General features: G+C 39.4%; 1 protein-coding gene across 3 annotated transcripts in view; it reads right to left on the bottom strand.

The window, feature by feature from the left end:
* The window catches only part of KLHDC1 (kelch domain containing 1), a 31,256-nt gene extending 12,822 nt beyond the window's left edge, over positions 1-18,434 (bottom strand). For 2 of the 3 annotated variants that reach the window (XR_009725616.1, XM_061354595.1), the window contains exons 1-8: positions 18,175-18,434; positions 14,189-14,259; positions 11,443-11,560; positions 10,375-10,493; positions 8,528-8,606; positions 7,593-7,676; positions 4,956-5,039; positions 1,257-1,481 (exon numbers count right to left, since the gene is read on the bottom strand). Coding sequence is in view for 2 of the 3 variants with exons in the window: in XM_061354595.1 (XP_061210579.1) it covers positions 1,257-1,481; positions 4,956-5,039; positions 7,593-7,676; positions 8,528-8,606; positions 10,375-10,493; positions 11,443-11,560; positions 14,189-14,259; positions 18,175-18,276 (882 nt within the window). In the remaining variant the exon portion in view is untranslated. The remainder of the gene's footprint in view (positions 1-1,256; positions 1,482-4,955; positions 5,040-7,592; positions 7,677-8,527; positions 8,607-10,374; positions 10,494-11,442; positions 11,561-14,188; positions 14,260-18,174) is intronic. The other variant, XM_061354596.1, reaches the window with a different exon arrangement.
* Between the last annotated feature and the right edge of the window lie 2,876 nt (positions 18,435-21,310).

Raw genomic sequence — 21,310 nt, 5'->3', positions numbered from 1 at the left:
CACATAAGAGGGTGGATGTAACAGTAAAACACAGTCCAGCTGACAGCTAGTGGAACAGATCTGTCTTCCATGACAAGTCTATTCAGTTTCCTGCTCCCTCAGGTGGCTTTGAAAGAGATGTGGAACAAATTATACAAGCGGAAAGCAAAATGCAGTTATTGAGTATCTTCTACTGTACCTGTACACAGCTAGACACTTGGGATAAGGGTGGTAAAAAGCAACATCCTAGCCTCTAGAACTAAAAAAAACATTTATTCATTTCAGAATAACACAGTTCAATATGGAGGACATCTATTAAAAGAGAAGGAAGAAAGAAAATTGCTGTTATGCTGGAAATTATGGTTTCAAGAAGATCCTGTTCAAGACCTCCTCGCTGACTTTCCTTTCCTAGGCATTAGGCAGAAGACAGAGTAGCTTTCAGTTTCTTGGCCCTTGGGAAATCAATGTATTACAATCTTTACATTCTCATGATTCAACAGACTGACAGATGCATAATTACATCAATCTTACTTTGAATTCAACATACAGCATCAGTTGGACATTTATGTCTCAAGATTCAGTCCTTTAACATAGCCTTAACAAATGAAAATGCCTTTCTACCCGACCCTTAATTTGGAAACTATTATAAAGCACAGTCACATTATAGTCACTTGCCACGTGCAAAGTTTTCTTGTAGTTTCTGATGTATTTCTAAATGCTACCTACTATATTTAATAATTTATGTGATAATCCTAAAATGAGTCTTAACTGGCTTAAAAGCATCAAGCCTCGTAAGAGGGTTTGTCTTTCCTTTTGAGACAAGGACTTCTTAGACATCCGACTTATCTATGGCATGTTCATTTATTTGCATCCCAGTAAACATTAACCAGGATCTGCTTTGGCTCAGGATTAGCTTTCTAGCATGATGAAAGGCATTAAGGGTGATGTATTTACTGCTCACTGCTGTTAAAGTAAACTGTGCAGCTCTCCATTCTGAGATTTACAATCAAGCAGCTATTACAGCTCAAAATCTTTGTAAGAGAAGGACTGCAGTTCAACATATCTTCTGATCTTCAGTGGCAGAAAGGATAACAGGAAATACAAACATGCATACATTAAGGCTTCAGATATGTGAAGACCTGCTGGAAAGACTTATTACTTCATCAGTCTTTGCATTAAAACTTTCCACTTAAATCAAATATGAGACTTGCATCAACTTTTGGACTAACTCTCCTTCCTTCCCACTTTCTCCCATTTCTGCTTTTTCAGGGGCTTACCTGGAGGAACAGAGTCCACATAATACTTCTGAGCCTGTTTTCAAATGATTCCTGGTACAACTGATTTTGATCATCATCATCTTCTTTAACCAGTTCTAGCTCCAAGTCTGGAAAAAGGTGCCCTTTCCTCCCAGAAAGATGAATAGGAGAAGCCTCATGACACTTCCTGGCCCTTTCTGGTTCCTTGTAGAGCCTTTTCCCTGGGAAGATTTGTATTATGGTGAACTAGAAGGAGAAGGAGGAGCAGAGCAACCCTGTATTTGCTCCTTACTTTATGGAGAAAAGCAAGACTTCATCCTTTGGGGAGGAGTTACTCCTGCTGTCAGGAAGTGTAGTGTTTTTCTGGTGTCTTTAGCTTTCCTTTCCTGTTTCATGATTTAACATTAATTCCTCAAGCCCTACTGAATGTTCCCTACCCTTTTCAAGTTTTCTTCCATTTATTTCTAGAATAGAAAGTAAATCAACAATACTAAGATGAAAAATACATTTGCTGCTCCACTACAAAATTAATATAGCTTTCCAAAATTTCACTCTTCTCTGACATTGCTCCCAAGTGGTTTCACTGAAATTTAGCAAATGGTTATTAAGGAGCTGATGCTACCTGAGGAAAATAAAAATCTTTAGATCAGAGTGATCTAAAAGATCAAAGATCAAAGCCGCCTTGCATTTCTGAATCCTATAGTCAATAGTCAAATAGAAGCCAGAGGGCATGTGCTCCTGGGGCATATTCTAATCATGCAACAGCACAGTGGAGAAATGACAGGCAAGCTCCAGTTTACTAATAATTTCACTTCCAGAGGCTGCATGAGAACCCTAGCTTGAGTTACAAAGCCATTCAGTTGCAGCAGGCACAGTGCAGCAATCCTAACTAGTTTGTACACAATAATCAATGCTATCCTGTTTCTGGGGTGAAGACCTCTGTGCCACGCAGAAATAGCCCTTGCTAACAAAAAGCCAGAGGGAGCAAGGCTTTGAAGGCTGAGGAAGTGTTCAGAAATAAATGGTAGGCAAGAAGGTCCTGACCTGCCTGTGTACTTCTTCACATCTAGGGTTCTTTCCCTCTCACAACTGCAGTCTTGCTAAATGAGGAGCAGGTTTTAGTTTATCTGTGCTTACCAAGAGTTCACTTATACAGCAAAGAGCAAGTCCATAGCAGAGGCACAGGGCTCATTTAGTCTGGCTAACCTCGACACATAAAGATTCAAGTAAGTCTAGATACTTTCTCAATCTCTCCTAATATTCCATTATTTCCTTAGTTATTTGCAAATCAAGTTTGTCCAAATCTACAGTTCTGTAATCTCCTGTGTGCAGTTCCCTCGCAGTCAGAAGTGGGATTTTAACAATTCTAGATGTTGTTAGCCTGTATGAAAGGCCACATAACACATAATGAGTAATGATAAGAATAAACAGAATCAGTTTTGGTTACTTTCTTTGCTGATTACTCTGAAAAGGTAGGTAGCTAAAAATTTTCCTGCAGCTGTGGGAAGCAATTGAGACTGGAAAACTGGCTGGATGTTGCGTGGCCATTCTGAATATGCCTCAACCTGTATGTCTGGTTTCTGTCTGAGCAAGCAGGAGTAAGCCTTTTTGTAATACAAATGTAGTTTTTCCCTAAGAAGAACAGTGCATTCAAGTACAGCTTTTATTGCATAAAGAACAGGGCATAGGGAACAAAGTGCAATTTTACACTGTTTTATTTGCAAGTACTTAAGAATGCAGGGTTTAGGTTATGGCAGCTTTCCAAGATGAAGTTGGCATATGTTCATTGTAGGGCATTTTCAACCAACAGTTAATTCCTTCTCCTTCAGGTAACAAAACTGTAGAAACACAGCACTGAGGGCTTTTAAAAGCTTCTTCACTGTTACTTTTCATAATAGTAGAGATAAAAAGCATGAATTCTCATCCTCAAGCTGAATATGATTAAAGGGTCTAAATTAGCTGTAGGTAAAAAGAGCTAAAAACTTAAATTAAAAAAAAAATACAGAAGAGTACACATTACCTTAGTTTTTTTACTTGCCTTACATAATCTGTTTCTCACATTTCCAATTAAACTCCAGCTCATACAGAGTCCTTTAAAAATACTATTTTCTCTGTGCTTTTGCATAGAGCTGGTACACTTTCCAGCCCACAAAGAAACTATCCTTGCAAAAAAAAAAAAAGTACAAATGATAGGGGAGCCTGCATTAGTTCAGACTACCTACCACCATCCCTATTTTCAGATATAAGACAGGAATAAATTTTTTTGTAATGGATTGTTGTCTCAGGCTTAAATTCTTATACTAATGCTTCAGCAAAGAAGAATTCAAGAGAAAAGTCTACTAGAAAAGTACTAGAAAAATTAAGTATGTTCCTGAGAACTTTTAGTATCCTTGCTTACCAGTAGTGGCTTCAAGTTTGTTTGGTACTGACCTTTTTTTTTTTTTTTTTAATACTAAAAAGAGCTGGGAAAAGTTATTATAGAGGAAGAATCTAAATTGAATTTAAATATGCACTGATTGCATCCTATACAGACAGCTCTTGCACTGCTTTAAGGGACAACAGATTTAAGGTACTCCCACAGAGTATTAAATGGTACAGTCTTGGATTAACTATCAAGAAAGCAAATACAAGCCTTACTCTTGCTGTAAAGAGCTTATATTGGATCCACAGAATTAAGCTGTTAACAGCAATCTCTATGGTATGCTGCACACATTCTGTATCAAAGGCACAGAGCATGCTAAAGGTAAAGACTGAGACTGAAAAATTGACATTCAGAGAGCAGAGAAGAAGCTTAAAAGGATTGGAAAGACCTATGCTTGCAGTAGCCTGTGATATCAGGTAACATGCTGCAGCATCCTGTACCAGCTTGAATATACAGAGACTAATAGCTCTGTATCCAGACATCATCATCGCATGCTGCTCTTCCAAACATCTGTATTTCAGTTGCTTATGTGCAAAAAATGGCAGAAGTTTAAATTATAAAGCCAACTGAAATCTGTTGTTTTTCAAATCCTACCTTTCAACACAACATCTTGCAATTGTAAAGATAAAATACCGTATCCCAACAGCTATTCTGGACCTTGCTTTCCCAGAAGCTAAAAGCATCAAAGTATGACAGATGTACACATAATTGACTGTTCTTACACATTTCCTTTCTTTAGCTGGGTGTGGGGGGAAAGAGGAACACAAGCTAAAATCCCAGTTGTATTTACTGCTTGCTCGCACTTCATTATGTGAAATGGGGAAAAAAAAAAAAAGCCAGAAGGTTTGATGTATAAATCTGCTACACTGTAGCAAGCCCAGAATGCCAGTGTCTCATTATTTATTTAAACCTGCTCTATCAGCAGGCTTGCTTTGTTCCACTCTCAAAGAACTGACTCCTACAGAGGTGACACACATCAACCCCTTTTGTTGTTTTATAAACACTGGCATTTACCATAGAGTCATCTTTTTTTTCATTTTCTGGGGACAATGTATGGTTCATCATTAACACTACAGACAGAAAGACAGACTCTTCTTTTTGTAAGCTAGAGAGGGGTGGAAAGAAGCATCCTGGATTCAACACCCCTAACACATGGGTTAGGCCAAAGACATTTTGGACTTTTTTTTCCTACTACAAAGAAATCTGCCATTGAAAAAAAAAACAAACAAAACCAACAAAATCCAGCCTGCCAAGAAAATAGCATTACTGCTAATGTAATGTTTTAATTAAACACTAACCAGCACTCGTCCTCCGAAGATGTAACCTTTATTTCCCAGCACAGCACATGTATGAGCTGCTCGAGGCTGAGGTGGATCTCCACCCTGAAAGAACCAAAGTAAGATCCTTTAGAACATCATCAAAATGACAGCCAAGGATAGTGGTAAGTCAGCGACACAGAGACTGCAAATGTAAGGCAAACATGCATCAGCACACTGACAGAACTGCAGGTTTAACATTAAATCATTTGTAGTCATGTCCAAGACTCCACAAACACTACAAGATATGCGTAATTGCCAAGGACAGCTTTAACTGAGTTCCCTTAGTTGCTAATATTTAATATGTTCCCCCTCGGTCTGATTTATCATTGCTTAAGTGAAATTCAGTTAATTTATCTTTAATTCCTAAGCATAAAATTACAGTTAACACATCAGTTATTGTTATCTCCCATTCAGTTTTATTTTTCAAAGTGCAAATCATCAGGAACTGGTACTAACATCTTCAGAAATCAGAGCTTAAAATTTGACGCTACATCCAGTATCCACATGCCAAAAAGCCTTCCCTGTGTAAATCAGAAATAAAGACAGCAAAATTGGCTTTTACTTTTCAATGGTAATTTATTTCTTTTTTTACACTTAGTTTTATAGGAATTTTAGAACATCCTATAAAGTCCATAAAATAGTGTCAGACATTCAACATACCTCTACTGAGTTCTTACATAAATTGACCAGAACTTTATGAACCCTTATTGTATACTATCATATTAATACCAATAAATAGAAACGTGTGCGTTACTATTTTACTGGGAAAGTGTGTCTCCATGGTCTTTTGGAAGATTATTTTTAATAATGTATTTACTGGAGAATATCTGATCTGTTTCCTCTAACAATGCAGCATAACTGAGAAAAATTTGTTCAAAAGACTTTTCAACATTAACTCCTGAAGGGAATACAACAACTCCTTATATACAATGCTCAAAATAACGAGCATACTAAACATGTATCTTTATGCCAAAAGGAAAAACTGAAGGTATTAACTAGCAATACAGCAAGTTTACTCACCCCTTGCCTTCTGTGAGCCTGTGAAAATCAAATAGTGAGCCAAGGGAAACAAGATTTCAAGATCACTATTGTTCTTTCAGCCCAAAATACTGTCCTTCACACTGACCTTGCAGCTTTATGGAAAGGGGGAAGCACCAGAACGGAAGAAATCCCCTGGCAGACTTTAATCTCTCATGTGGTCAACTGTCTGTTATCTGTGATAGCTTATTCATGTTGCAGATTAATTATACACAGATACAGGCATCCAAATGGCTTTATATGAAAATATTTCAGACAGATAGGGTTTGTTAACCTCAGTTTGGCACTGTTAAAACCATTCATTTGTTTCTACCACAAGCTCCCAGTAGACCTTTGCTTCATTCCAGAACCCTTGGGCAGATGTGAGGCAGGATGAATACAGAGCCTAGAAAGTTACCTAAAGTTGGTATAATCATAATTCATTTCTGCAGGACCTGAGCTTGCTTTGTGAGGAGCTACACCATCTCCACACCCTGTTCCTCAGCCCCACTCCAGTATTCCTAACTTAATGTTTTCCTGGAGTATTCCAGTTCCTTGTCTTTCCAATAACAGACTGCTGACAGTACTTTTATATTCCCAACAGTTGTCTTAAAGCTTAAATACAAAGCTTTATCTCAAAATTATCCCCTAGATACAGACTACTGTATCATCCTCTAACGTGTCCAAATTTCTAATACCTTTTCTGAAGCTTACAACTAGTTTTTTTGCATTAGAACCACTTTATAAAAAAAAAACCCACATCTAATAACGCTCTGTGGGGAAAAAAGAAATTCATACTAGTTCTGAATTTTTCACCTTGCAGAGGCATTGAGTGTCCCCCCCTGTTTCATGTTATAAGCATGAGCAACACTAAGCATATTCAAATTACTTTTCATAGAATCATAGAATAGTTAGGGTTAGAAAGGACCTTAAGATCATCTCGTTCCAACCCCCCCTGCCATGGGCAGGGACACCTCCCACTAAACCATGACGTCCAAGGCTCTGTGCAACCTGGCCTTGAACACTGCCAGGGATGGAGCATTCACAACCTCCCTGGGCAACCCATTCCAGTGTCTCACCACCCTTACAGTAAAGAACTTCTTCCTTATACCCAATCTAAACTTCCCCTGTTTCAGTTTTAACCCATTACCCCCTGTCCTATCACTACAGTCCTAATGAAGAGTCCATCCCCAGCATCCCTATAAGCCCCCTTCAGATACTGGAAGGCTGCTATAAGGTCTTTACGCAGCCTTCTCCAGGTTGAATAGCCCCAACTTTCTCAGCCTGTCTTCATATGGGAGATGCTCCAGTCCCCTGATCATCCTTGTGGCCTCCTCTGGACTTGTTCCAACAGTTCCATGTCCTTTTTATGTTGAGGATACCAGAACAGTACACAATACTCCAAATGAGGTCTCACAAGAGAGAGTAGAGGGACAGGATCACCTCCTTCAACCTGCTAGTCATGCTCCTTTTGATACAGCCCAGGATATGGTTGGCTTTCTGGGCTGCTCTTCCCCAACATCAACTTCTAGAGCACAGTAATTACTGAAAATGCACTAAAATCACAACTGTGTCAAAAGACCAGACAAACACACTCACTCTAATTGCTGGTTGAGACCAAGTTTGTGTGGTTGTATCAAAAACATGAACATCATTGTGCCATCCCCAGAATATCTGTCCTTCCTATAAAAAAAAAAAAAAGGTCAAAAATTAGAAATAAGTGTATTTTATTTTAAAATCTTTGTGCTTATTGGACACAGACCCAGTAGTGATCCATCAAACAGAAAATGTACAATTTTGTTAAAAGAAACGTGTTAATATTTTTCGTAATGATGCAGCATCTCCAGTATAGTTAAAGGACAGCAGCATTCAGGAATTTTAGGGCTGATGACAAAAAGGCTTTTGGCACCAACATAATGCACTGCAGGAGACAAATTTTACCTTCTAAATTTATGTGTAGCATACTAAGAAATAAATAATTGTACAAAGTAATATATTTCTCTAAGTCAGTATTTAACATTTCATGTAAGGATCTATATTCCCCTGAATGCATATCTTTTTCTTATTAATTCCTGTCACTAAATACTGTATTCAGTCTCCTTTCTATTAACTGTAAGAAATCTTTTTAGGAAATTAACTAATTCAGACATCTCAAAGTATTGGCATTTACTCTGGATAAGAACTGAAAGTATTTGTCAGTTAGACTTGTGAACCTGTACATTCCCGACTGTTAATTCAAGGAAATGAATTCTAACATTTTCTGGGAGTTCTGTATTTAAAATATATCTTCAGAATTAAAATACTGCCTTTGATCCTGCTTTAAGAGCATTTTGTTTCACTGAAGTCAAAGCTTAGCACTGTCTACTTGGAATACACTGAATAGCCAACAGCTCCCAACATGGCATAGCTAAAATTTCAAATCTGAAGTAGAAGCTTCTTAATTTGCATTTCTGCTACAAATAAAAAAATCAGTCAGATTTTCATACTTACAATCAGAAAGCACAAAGCACTCTGAATTGTGACAACTCTCTTACCCAAAAAGCATCATGGACATCAAAACAATCACTCAGCTCATTATGCTTCCTACAGCCATAGCCACCAAAATATATTAGCCTAGAAGAACAACAATAAAAATATGCTCAGTTGGTTGCTTTGTAAATAACATAATTTGTAAATAAATAATATTTGTAAGTAAATATTCGAATGAATAAACTGTAATAATTTATTTTAATTTTATTACCTACTGTACTGTATATTAATAACTTAAAATATCTCATATTGCACCTAATTACATAGCAATCCTTACTGAGATGAAGATTAACAGCTACACTCCTCAACAAGCCTGACAGAAATCCACATAAGCTACGAAGGAGACTTAAGATACCCAAAGAGTCCCTATTCTCTATTCCTTCATTGACAAACTTATTACAGTCACATTTTCAGTTACAAGTCTCCAACTGACACATAACACACAAGACTGTGAAATGCCTAAGCTTTTGCTAGAATTCCTGCCCTTTTCTGTTGAAATTCCTTTGCTCCTACTGCCTTTGTTAGCCTTCTGTATACATTTTTTCACAACAAATGTTCCCAAGGTTCTGCCCACAGACTGCCTATGACCCACAAAGTCTTTCTATAACTTATAAAGAGATTCTTTCAACTAAGCACTACTTGAACATATTGCAAGTACTGTTACACACCTCCCAGCCTAATATTCCACCCATGAAATGGCCATCCATAAGTAATGGTTCCTAAAGTTTTAACTTCAACATTTGAGGATATTTGGTATAGTTGCTAGTGATCTTGGGAGAAGGCAATTTAGGAAATGCTGGGGTGATGAAGGTCATTCCAGACTGACATTCCTGGGGAAACAGAGTTACTGAAAGCATTGTGCAATACACCAAGACATCCTGATCTGTAAACTCACATCTTGTGAAATTTTAATGTATACTTCTGCAAAGGTGCATATCTTGTCCCCAAACACTGTTGTTAAATGAAAAGGTTACGCTCTGCTACCTAAAACAGGAGATTTCTCAGTATGCAGATTACATGATACTCTGAATAATTACATTTTGAATAATCTCATATTAACAGCTAAGAAGTTGTTCAAACATATATAATTTCATACATCTTACAGTTAAATTTGAATTAAAAACCCAAGACAGAGTACTGAGAGGCATTATACAGTTTATGCAAAACCTCTTTAGATGTGGGTTCCAGAAACAGATAAATAATTTACATTTTATAGCGTTCACTGTGTATCATACTCTTGTTTACAATAGCTTTTATAATAAATCACTGACATGTCACTTGTAACCATATACACCACATATCCAGACACTTAATAAACACAATCTGAATATTTATTTTCAGCTAAGTATTTTTCCTCAATACACTCCGTAGCTTTTCCAACACAAATATCTAAGCTGAATTGGTTCTTATAAAATAATCACTGAAATGGCTTTGCAGCTGTCAGCATCTGTAGGCTATTAAAACCTCTGAAAATGTACTAAATATATTATTGCAGGTAATATAATGCTTACATAATGGAATAAAAAAACAACATCCTTTTTATAATGACTTTTTAACATGTTAAAATTAAACCCAGAAGTAATAGATTCATACTGGTTTTTGCTGGAAGTCTCACAGCATCACACAAACTTTTACTAAATTTCCTAACCCTCTCCTAAAGTGGGCTTATACTTACCATTAATTCAGCTCACGTGTGAGAAAACTCTGGTAGGAAGTTGTTAGGAGAGTTACATAAAATCCCACAAGTCAAGCTAAGAATCAAGAGTTTCATGAATCCCAAACCTGCGTGCTCTTCACTTTATAGTACTTCCTCTCTGCAATTAACACATATTAAATATTCTTAATGTGTTACCTGTCCTTATACACCCAGCAGGAAAGCTTGTCACGTGGTGTAGGAGGTTGACCTTTAAAATTTGTAATTTTTTTCCACCTATAGGTTCCATTTTTTGGTCGCAAATTAACATAATAAAGCTTAAAAGAAAAAAATTACAATATATTTCAGTACAAATGGTGTTGAAGAATCCAGCACAAATCACCAACAAAAAAAACAACCCAATACCCCCAGAATACACTCATTCCTTTGAAAACAAAAACCAAAACAAAAGAAACTGACAGTGAAGTTTACAGTATGTAGCAACATACAGGAAGAGTCCAATACATCACAAGAATACAGTTAAAGTTGTCAAAATCAGCAGCAAGTTTCCTTGCCTTCAGTCAGCTAGTAATATCCTGCTCCTTCCAGAGTCAGCTGAAGCTTTGCAAAATACTTCTGCAAGACAAACAGCTCCCCATTCAATTTTGCTGGCAGAACTGCTAGTAGTTCCACCTAACCTAACCACGTAACTGTGCAAAAATCAACAAGCCCTGTGAACCAGGTACTGAACTGAGATCTGGTTACAGGCTCCATTTTAGTTATTTTATAGTCATGACTGAACTCTGACTTCATTTACACTAAATGACAAAAAGGCTCATTTCATTTACTTTGTTACACCGTTCTTCAGTTACAAGCAAAACGGTAGCTCTATTTTATTACCTGAATAGATAAGAAAGATAATCACTATCCAACAGCAAAAGGAAAAGTGATATTCTGAGATCAATTTTGATTGCCAACATATTAAAAAAAAAATAAATAAATAAATTGGGAAAGTACTGGCAGTTTTCAGAAATAAATATATAAAGTTTCACATAATGGGTCTTACTCTGAAGCTATGATTGAGTGAAAAATATAAGGAGTTGAAGCTTAATACAAAAACTAAAGGATTTTTTTCAGTTTAAAAGTATCCTTTTTCTGCAAAAATAAAGCCTTTTCCTTAAATTTCTCCTTAATTCAAATGTAAAGTACACCAGACAAAACACCAGTGAAGTCAGCATCATTATTCATTCAAATACAGCATGAAATGGAAAGAAAATAATACAATACCCGATTACTGTATCCTTTATCATCAAATCCACCAAATATGTACAGCTTCCCATTAATGCTTGCCCCACAGCTTCCTGACATGGAAGTGGGTAACTCTCCTTCCATTAGGTTCATTGTCCTGCAATTTAGCACATACATTAAGCCTTACAGTGCTGTTTTCACATCTGTTACAGTTAACAAACCTAAACCAGGTATATTAACGATTTTTAGACTTAAAGCTAAAAGTTTTGGGCATAACTAGCACTAGAAACTATAGCAAATACATAAAGTCAGCCTCCTGTGGTTTAGGAAGAAGTCCATGTGAATATTGTGCATATATTTATGAAGCATCTCAATTTTTCTGACGCTGAAGCCCATCTTAAAAAGAGCATTCACAGAGCTGAAACATGAATTATTCAAAACCTGGAATTACTATTAACTCCAAAAATTCCTGAAATGATAACATGGTATTGCTGTTATTTTACAAGTGGAAAACTGAGGCAGAGGTAGAAATAAAGATCAGATCTCCCTAATTTTCATGCCCTGCTTGTAAACCTGCATTTTCCACTGCACTGTAAAATCTTCAATAATGCCAGTTTTAGTAAAAAGTTCTCTGTTCTGCAGTAGCAACAGCAGTTCCTAAACTTTTCCTTGCTAGTTTTAAGTTATAAACCAGTAACTTCCTATGATGTATATTGTAACATCACACATCTCAAGCACTACCCAACTATCTGATTAAACTTTATTTCTCCTGGACTCATGAAGCTGAGCATCAGGCCAAGACTGCACTTAGAAACATCACTCCACACTGAAAACAGTTTTCCCAGGATCTCAAATTTCTACAGAAGATGGGACCTGCACTGCCCTCCCACCAGGTTGGACAAGGCCTTGGGTGATATGGTTTAGAGCAAGGTGTCCCTGCCCATGGCAGGGGGGTTGGAGCTTGATGATCTTAAGGTCCTTTCCAACCCTAACTATTCTATGATTCTATGATTTATTTCAAATCTCTACTTTGTCGCCACACCTTCTGTCTCTGTAGATTCAGCAGCCAAATCCCAGTCTGTGGGCTGGCACTCCAGTTCCTTGCCCCAGCTTTTGCACCATGGGTTTTGGTTGAGGCTTCCTTTCCCTGCCATTCCCATGCATTTTTCTCAGCTCTCCACCTGACATGGCTCTGTGCCCCCCACCCTGGTCCTTGACCCAGTCTCCCTCCTCAGTCACTGTCTCCCATCTTCAAAGCCTGATTTCACTTTTCCTTCTCTCTGCCAGCTCTGTTATCACCACAGCTGTTGACTCAGTCAAATCCATTCATTCCCTCCTTCCAGTACATCTGTGCCTAGACCAGATGCCTCCATTATCTATTACTGGTAGCTAAACAGAAGAAAAGGATTCCTACAGCTTTGAGTTCTGATGCTTGACCTCACCCCAACCTAAAAGAACTGGAGGCAACTATCAAAAGGAAAAGCTTCTTATGCACTGAATCACCAGCTGTGAACAACGCACATGTTATCTGTCCCTACCGAAAACAGCGATCACTAGCGGCTGCTCAGGGCACTGCTCCCAACACCTTTGCTCTGACACCCGCACTGCCACAGGCTGGCCATCCTTGCCCTTCTCTGCCCTCATACCTGCTTCTTTCCATGTCATACTGTGCACTCAACTGTATGTGTACAACTGTTTGTGCTGCAAACAGAACGAGATCAAAAACAGATCCCGGTTAAAAATAACCCTGGAATAACAAAAGTTAAATTTAACTCAGATCACTTTCCTGTGTGACCACATAAAGAGGTACACCAGTACCATGGGTCCAAGGGCACCACAGGTGAAAACCAAGAGAGTATGAGGTTGCTTTTGCCAACCCTTTCATCAAAAGGAACAGGCAGCAAGCTGCACTCTCAGTGAGGGTACAACCTTAAAAATGAAAAAGACTTGCTAGAACTTCACAGCTAACCATGTGCAAATGGTTGTTTTCGAATCAGTGACTTCACCACACGGATGTGGAACTTCCTACACACTGTGAGACACCCTCCTGATCTAGCCGTCCTCCCTGCTTTCCTCCAAATTGTTGCTTTGAATATGGGTAGCAAGAAATACATAAACAGTGGGAGACCAGAAATACAGCTGGCAGAAAACACATTGAAGGCCATATGGATACTACTTTGCAGACTGAATGCAATTATTGTAACAGAAAACACTGAAAAACTTTAAAAAAGAGGTATTGTTCACTATCCCCACATATGATATGTAGACATAAAATAAATAAAAAGTAAACATAAAATGAAATGTGAGGATAAATGGCTCATGATGTGCAAGGTCTGGTTAGTTGTAAGTTATTTATGCTAATACACTCTGAACACAAGAAATAAAAAATATGTAATTGTAAATAGATCGAGAACCCAAATATCCAGTGTTTATATAGTCCTTTTAACATAAAGGCTAATGCATGGAGAACTAAGCCAAAATAAATGCCTGAATAAAATGCATCTGTTTTAACATCAGAGCCTTAAGCCGACAATTTCAAATGTTCTGTTGAAAAAAAAAGAAAAAACAACTCCGAACAATTACACTTAATAAATCAATGTGTTTCCTAGAGTTCATTTACAAGTACATATGTCTGTTCTTCAGTCTTTACATTAAACATCTTCTGTTTAAACTACAGGAAACAGGAGAAATAACTCGCGTACCTGAAGTCTCTTCACTACAGCTAACTGTAATCTATGCAAAGATTAACCTTATATTTTATATAAACACACAGGATTCAACTCACCATAACCCACTATCTATTTCATAGATCCAGAGCTCATCATTAGGCAAATAAACTTCATTTTCTTCAATTGACTAAAACAGAAAAAAAAATTGCAAATGTTAAATATATTATGCATTATACACCATATGTTTTAAAATTAAATACCAAATCACGCTACTTAGCAACACCGAATAATCTTAAGGAGATAATCTACCAGAGCATAAGTCATACCCCAGCATTATTGCTCTGATCATTACAATTTTACACAGGCAGTTCAACAATGTTAATACTTTAATTTCATGCTAGAAGTTCAAAAAAGTTACTTTTCACTTTTTGAAGCTAATTAAAATACTGCATTAGACATTTCCTGGTGTCACTGAGCTTTGCTGATTGTTAATAGTATCTTTATTCACTCAGTGTATGGTGTAAAGATTATAAAAAAATGTAAGTTTCATGTTTCAGAGGTAGTGAGAGAAGAGCTTCAAAAAGCAACAGGAATCAAGTAACCAATTCGTATAAATAAGAAACTAGCACAGGTGAACAATTAAGTCATTATAAAACATACAAGTGGTACTAAAAAGTAGCACAACAGTATTACAACATAACCATAAATTTTAAAACAAAAAACAAACAAAACCCAAACAAAACAAAAAATACAAACCCCCCAAACCTTGAGAGTGTCCAAGGTACTTCCCTACTCTATTAAAATGCTGTTTTTAAAGGAAGCATTTTTTCAGTCACTGATGTGATCATTCTGAGCAAATTTTTCTGTACTCTTATTAACCTTCGCACCTCAAAAATGCAAGAACATCAAAGCCAAGCATCAAAGTATTAATGCTGTTCTTCACATGAAGGATTTTTTTCCCTTATTCCACAATCCTTCTATCTTTTACAGAAACTAAGACTTTGCTCTGGTTTGAAAATGGGTAAAGAACCCAACAACTAAATAGAATGTTAGAAAAAAAGTACGCATTTTAGAAATAAGGAACTTAATTCCTCAGGCCTACTCATTAAAGGCACAGATTTACAAACTTAAGGTTTTGCCAAGAAAGATGTGCAACAACATAAATCAGACCAAACATAAAGCTTCTGAAATTAAAACACATTATCTTTTGTTTAGCAAAACACTTTTAATTAGGAGGCAATTCTTGGCTTAATGGAAATATACAAAGTGTAACTGAAATGCACTTCCTTCAGTTACTTGCAGCAACTGAAGGAAGGAACTTGAAAGAACAAAATGACAAACATAAAAGAGTTTAACCTATGCCGTAACACTAAAGAGCAAATTAATTCCTCTGTGGAAAAAAAAAGATATATGAAGATTCACAAACAGAAGCCATACAAGAAAGAAAAATAATTTGGGAAGTAATGATGATGAAGAATAATAAACAGGAGAATGAAGCCCAAAAGAATGCAGTGGCAGAACTCAGGCTGAGTAACAATGACACCATTAATTATTGTCTTAGCATTAGAAAGAAATGGAAGACTGGGAGGCAATAAGAAGCCAGAGTCAGTAAATAAAAAAAAAACAACTAACCAAACAAAAAAAGCCCATAGCAAAATTAAGTGAATGTGAGGAAAGTAAGGTAAGTGCAGAACTGAAATTTAATCATTAACGATTTTGTCACTGATATTGATTACTTGCTTTTAAATGATACTTTATTATTACCATCTCAGTTTGAAAGGTGCCAACTAGGTATGTACACACTATGTTCAATACAGTTCATCCTGCTTGGTACCTTTCATAAGGTAGGCTCTGCTGTCACAAGCAGCCTGCAGCTTTTACAAAGTGCAGAGGTTTATGTAATTTTAGGTATGTGAGTGGTCTAAGGTCAAGCATTTGCTACAGAACCAGCCCTGAGCAAATACACTGATGCCAAAAATAAGTTAGCTGGGCAGCAGTCCACCATCAACACGTAAAATGTAAAATCATTTACGTGTGTAAAGTGCGGCTTAAAGAGTAACAACGATTTTCGTAACACTCTCCACAAATATGTGAAGCTACTAAAAATGCTTGCAAAGTTTATTTGCTAAATTTAACACACATTGTTTTGACTGTGCCATGAATCCAGGATCCTTTATTAGGAAACCTTGGAAAACACTATGCTTGCCAGTCCAACCTCATTTTCTAAAGACCAAAGCACAGGCAAATACCAACTGTTACCAGTGATTTAGGCTGCATAGAGAGTAGCATGGAGTTTAAGGCCAGAAAAGGACACTGAATCTTCCTGTACATCACAATGGCGCACACTATTTAAATATATTCTTATTCTAAAGGTGGTTAACTTATTGACCCTACAAAACATGTATTCAAATTCTTACATGACTAGCAGTCACAGGAAACACTACCTACCAAAGACCCCCCAAACAAAGAAAAGCGTGAAAACTGTTTACAGGCTCCTGAAGGTTCCTTAATTTTACTACAGTTTGGTAATGGCCATCCAATGGGCAGAAGAAAGCATGCCAGGGTAACCCAGCCTGCAAACCCCTACTGTCCTGCTTCTCCCCACTGTTGAGGGCTTGTATTTCCATATTGTCTGCTTGTATTTTCAGTATTTCAGTAGTCACTGTCAGCACAACCCTTTAAAGGTCATATGCATATAAGTTAGGAGCAGAGCAACTCAAATTCCATGAGCTGCCCACCTCTCCCCCACCTTTGAAGTCTAACTTTTTTAGTTATATATATAGATAGATAAATTCACAAAAACTAAACAAAATTAAAAAAACACCTCAAAAAAACCCACAAACCCAAACACACACAAAACACCACAACAAACCAAAACCAAATAAAAGACAGCCCACAAAACAAAACCAACAACAATTTTTTCCAGCTTCCAGGAAGCAAACTATAATATGCTTCAGGAAATGACAACTAATAACCCGAGAGCCCTAGAAACATCCTTCCCTTTGCTATGGCACACACTCATAACACATAATGTATTTTCAAATCTAAATCCAGGAGTCCCCAGACAAAATTTTTTGCTTGAGTACAAAAGGACAAACTTTGCACATTGGAAAGTTTACCTTAACCCATGAAAAATACAGATAGAAGAATACAGAATATGTTAATAGAAACACAAGACGCTGACCAAAACCAGTAGCACTAAGCACAGTACTTTCACATTTTAGCGCCAATGTGCACAGACACTGGGTAAAACGAACTGGCTGTGGTTAATGTAGTATCACTCACAGCTCTCTTTTGGTCTGAATTCACGCAAAGGTAAGATTTACAAGGATTTACTCATGCCAGAACTAGAACTGATCTTTCAATGGAAAAAAAAAAACCCAAACCAACGTGGTTTTAGTCTGCCACAGGCTTATTTTTTGAAGTGACAGAACTGCTTTCAGAAGGAGGAAAGCACACTGTACGTAGCATACAACTACTAATAGGTAAAAAATGCAGGGGTTCCGGAACAAGAACAGGAATTACACACTGGGAAAAAAGCCGCAAATTATAACCGTCACCCCAGAGAGGAAGGAAGATGAGAGAAGTGTTCCCGGAGTACAAAGGAACCGCACGTCTGTGAGAAATGCGAAACAAACCGGCTCCACCAGCCATTCCCCAATACATGCTCCATGACGGAAGCAGTTGAAAACGAAGGAGAGAGCTATGAGGACTTAAAAAAAGAAAACAAGAAAATGGTGGGGTAGAGCACACAGACGAACACCCCTTCCCTCGCACTCTTCTCCTCAGAGCAACCACTAGCGCCTCACGCCCCCCAGCCACCATTTAAAATGCCCGCCCCTGCGGGGCGCGCTGCCCCTACAACTAATCAGCGCCCGCGCTGAGGTAAACAGTGCTCTGGTAGCTCGCCGAGGGGTTACAACGACTAAAGGGGCGACTCGGGGCAAGGCAGCATGGTGCTGAGGCACTCTCTCCGTTTAGCTTCCCTCCCCGGTCTCCTCCGGCCAGTTCCCCCCGTGCGGCTTCTCGCTTCTCCCCCTCAACTGCCCTCCGCCACTCGTCCTCGGCCCCAGCGCCCTCCGGCCGCCGCCTCCCACCTTACCACGTATCCCCCCCACACATAGAGAAAGTTCCCGTCCACCACGGCGCAGTGGCCGCTCCGCTCCTCGGCCACGCGAAACTGTTCCGCGGAGTCCGCCGCCATCTTAGGAGGAGGAGGAAGAAGAAGAAAAAGCAGCAGCAGCTCGCGTTAGCGTCCCACCACCGCCTCCTCGGGGAGAGGTTGCAGTTCTCCGCCGGTCGCTCCCCTCAGGCGGACGGGAAGCGAGGAGGGTTCAAAGTGTGGGGCGTCACCCTCCCCCTAAGCGCAGGGGTTATGGCGGTCTCCCCCAAGTCCCGTCGCGGCCGCCTGCCGAGCTGCCAGGCGGGGGCTGGAGGTGCGCGCCGTGCCTCCCAGCGGTGCGCGCGGGCCGTGGCCTTCCCTCTGCCCCCTGCTCCCGTGGCGCTGCAGCCGGGGCAGGCCGCAAACGCAGATGCGTGGATGTACTTCGCTAGGTTTGCCCTTGCACAGCTCTTGGAAGAGGCCCTGGCAGTGTGGATACAGGCTGCCGCCATCTGCCCACTGAGGCGTGCAGGACGGCTTCGGGAAGGCTTAATAAGCCATGCAGAAGCCTGTGAACAAAGTATGAGAGGAGGGAATGAGCACCAATGATACAATCCCTAAACACAAATCCAGTGCAAGAGTGGAAAGTGTTGGGTCTTATCATGGGAGGTAGTTCAAGACAGCCACAGCAAAACACCATCTCTCCAAAGGTGAAGCAAGTTATGCTCCTGCCAGAAACACCAACTGTAAAATAGCAGCTGGTGTTAATTACAGCTGTATAGGAGTTCAAACTGTTTACCCTAGAGAGTTGATGCTGTGAGGGCTGTCCTCTAATCTGCAGCCTGGAAGCAGACTTAAGCAAGAAGCTACATGCTTTGGCATGGTGGAATACTTGAGAATACCAAAGGTGCTGTGCAGTACCTATGTACTGGGGCCAGTGCTGAGCTAGAGGTAACTGACAGGATAAAGCTGATGTTGGGATCTCCATGAGTCATTTCCTATCATGTTCCATGACATGCATTTTCCATTATTTGAGGGATCTCTGCTCCCTGCTATTCCCACCACGATATAGTCTTCTCTATAGATTAGCCTGCTCTTAAACAGCAGGCTGGGAAAAGCAAGAGCCTCTTACACTGCCATTCCAGCTCTTACAGTGTTAGATCAACAACCCAGTGAGTTCCAGCTGAACTGGAACCAGCTGGAATGAATGAGAATCAAAAAAGTCAGGTAATGCTCTTCAGAGCAGTAGAGCATGTGAGAAATGAGCACTTTAGCGTCTTGTAAAAGGACACTGAAAAGTAACTGTAAAGATTTTCTTGTGAAAGTGAGATACATACTTCCTCTGTTGGATCTAGGAGGGAAGACATTGATTATTCCTGTCATATTAGAATGAAGAAATGTAATGATGATGCATTGGGATGATGGTTAAAACACTGGAATAAGCATATGGAAGAGTTAAGAAAAATGTGGGTAACAGGCAAACTATCTGTGAATCTACAGGTCAAGTAGAGCTACAATGTGATGTCTTGGAAAGCAGCTTAGATGTGCAAAGTCAGCAGCCCATGTTTTTGCCAGTAAAGCAGTGTTGGCCATGAAAAAGATATTTTTTGTGCTTTGTGTAACAAAACAATTCTGTCGATTCACCTTTGGCATGAAGAAGATGTGCTGTTTGATTGTAAACCATGAGGCTGTCTGGGCTGGCTTTCTGCCCTCAAGCCACATGTGCTATGACTGTAGCGCTGTGATGTCCAGCATCAGAGATGAAGAGCTGGGCACAGCTTCCAGAGCTCCAGACAGATGGCCCAGTGGAACAGAAGCCTACAGTTCACGCAGGAATACCTTTATATCTCTGGTGGGAGGCTCCAGGCAATCTAGCAGAACCCCAAATATAGCCGGATGCAGTAGGAGTATGCTTTATGTTCCTGGTTGCTCTTTAGATGAGGTACATTCCTTCTCCAGGTGTACCTTCCTTCTTCAGGTGAGACATGAGTTAAATGTCAACATCAGATTTTCTTGAAAGAAAAAAGTGGTAATCTTAGCAAATATAAGAACTTATGTAAGATGGGGGTTCCTAATTTGCACCTAGCTGCATGTGTGAGAAGAAAAATGGGTCATATTTCCTGCCAAAATTGCTGAGACTTGTCAGACAGTAGCTTTTTGTCTAAAGAGAGTAGATACAGCTTCACCCATGAGCTTGCTCCCAGATGAGGAGTGATTATAAATTATGTAGTCAAGAATGGACTGGCATTTTTTTATCCATCTTTATATCCCTGCAGTCTTTTGATTGAGGAAGTTTCAGAGTTGTTCTGTGGGCCTTCTGTGGAATGAAGCTGTATTTTGAGAGACAAGGCTCAGAGTGTTCGAATTAAATACCTTGCATTTTTTTCTCTGGAGAGAAAGGAGCTACTCCACAAGAGAGGAACTGAGTCACAGGGTTATTGTGCTGTATACCTACTGGAAGGGGTCTCTGTTGGACAGTGCTGACACAATGAGTAGTGATAAACTGCAGAACTGAGAGTTCACCTTAAACTTAATTCTTGGTCAACTGAAAAATGTCCTAGGGAGTTTAGCAACCACGTGGGACATTACTGTTGGTGTGTTAAGAGCCTAATAGCAGAATTACAAATGGAATTGTACAAGCAAGCAACGAACAAACAGCAGGTTGTAACAGCCCCCGTCCAGGGCTTGTGAACCTCGTGAGAAGAAAGGAAGAATGGGGGAGAAATATCCCATGCCGTCTAACACTGAAGACATCAACAGGTGAAAACAAGGCTCAGGCACGGGGTACAAGCAAGACCTATTCACAGCCAGTTGTAATATGATGGATGCTTTATGGCAGGTAAAACTGAAGCTGGACAGAGGCTGGACTACTGGAGATAAGAGTGCAACCTGCACCAGAGCCTACAGGGAAAGGAGCTGTAAGAATCATAACAGTGTTTTGGGTTGGAAAGGACCTTAAAGTTCATCCAGTTCCAACCCCTGCCACAGGCAGGGAGGGACACCTTTCACTAGACCAGGCTGCTCCAAGCCTTGTCCAACCTGGCCCTGAACACTGCCAGGGATGGGGCAGCCACAGCTTCTCTGGGCAACCTGTGCCAGTGCCTCAGCACCCTCACAGGGAAGAGCTTCTAACAAA

This window comes from Neopsephotus bourkii, unplaced genomic scaffold (assembly GCF_033783945.1).
Source record: "Neopsephotus bourkii isolate Nb327-2 ecotype Australia unplaced genomic scaffold, CSIRO-AGI_Nbou_v1 NB_740, whole genome shotgun sequence".
Taxonomy (NCBI): Eukaryota; Metazoa; Chordata; class Aves; order Psittaciformes; family Psittacidae; genus Neopsephotus; species Neopsephotus bourkii.
This window is presented reverse-complemented; position numbering and strand designations above follow the sequence as displayed.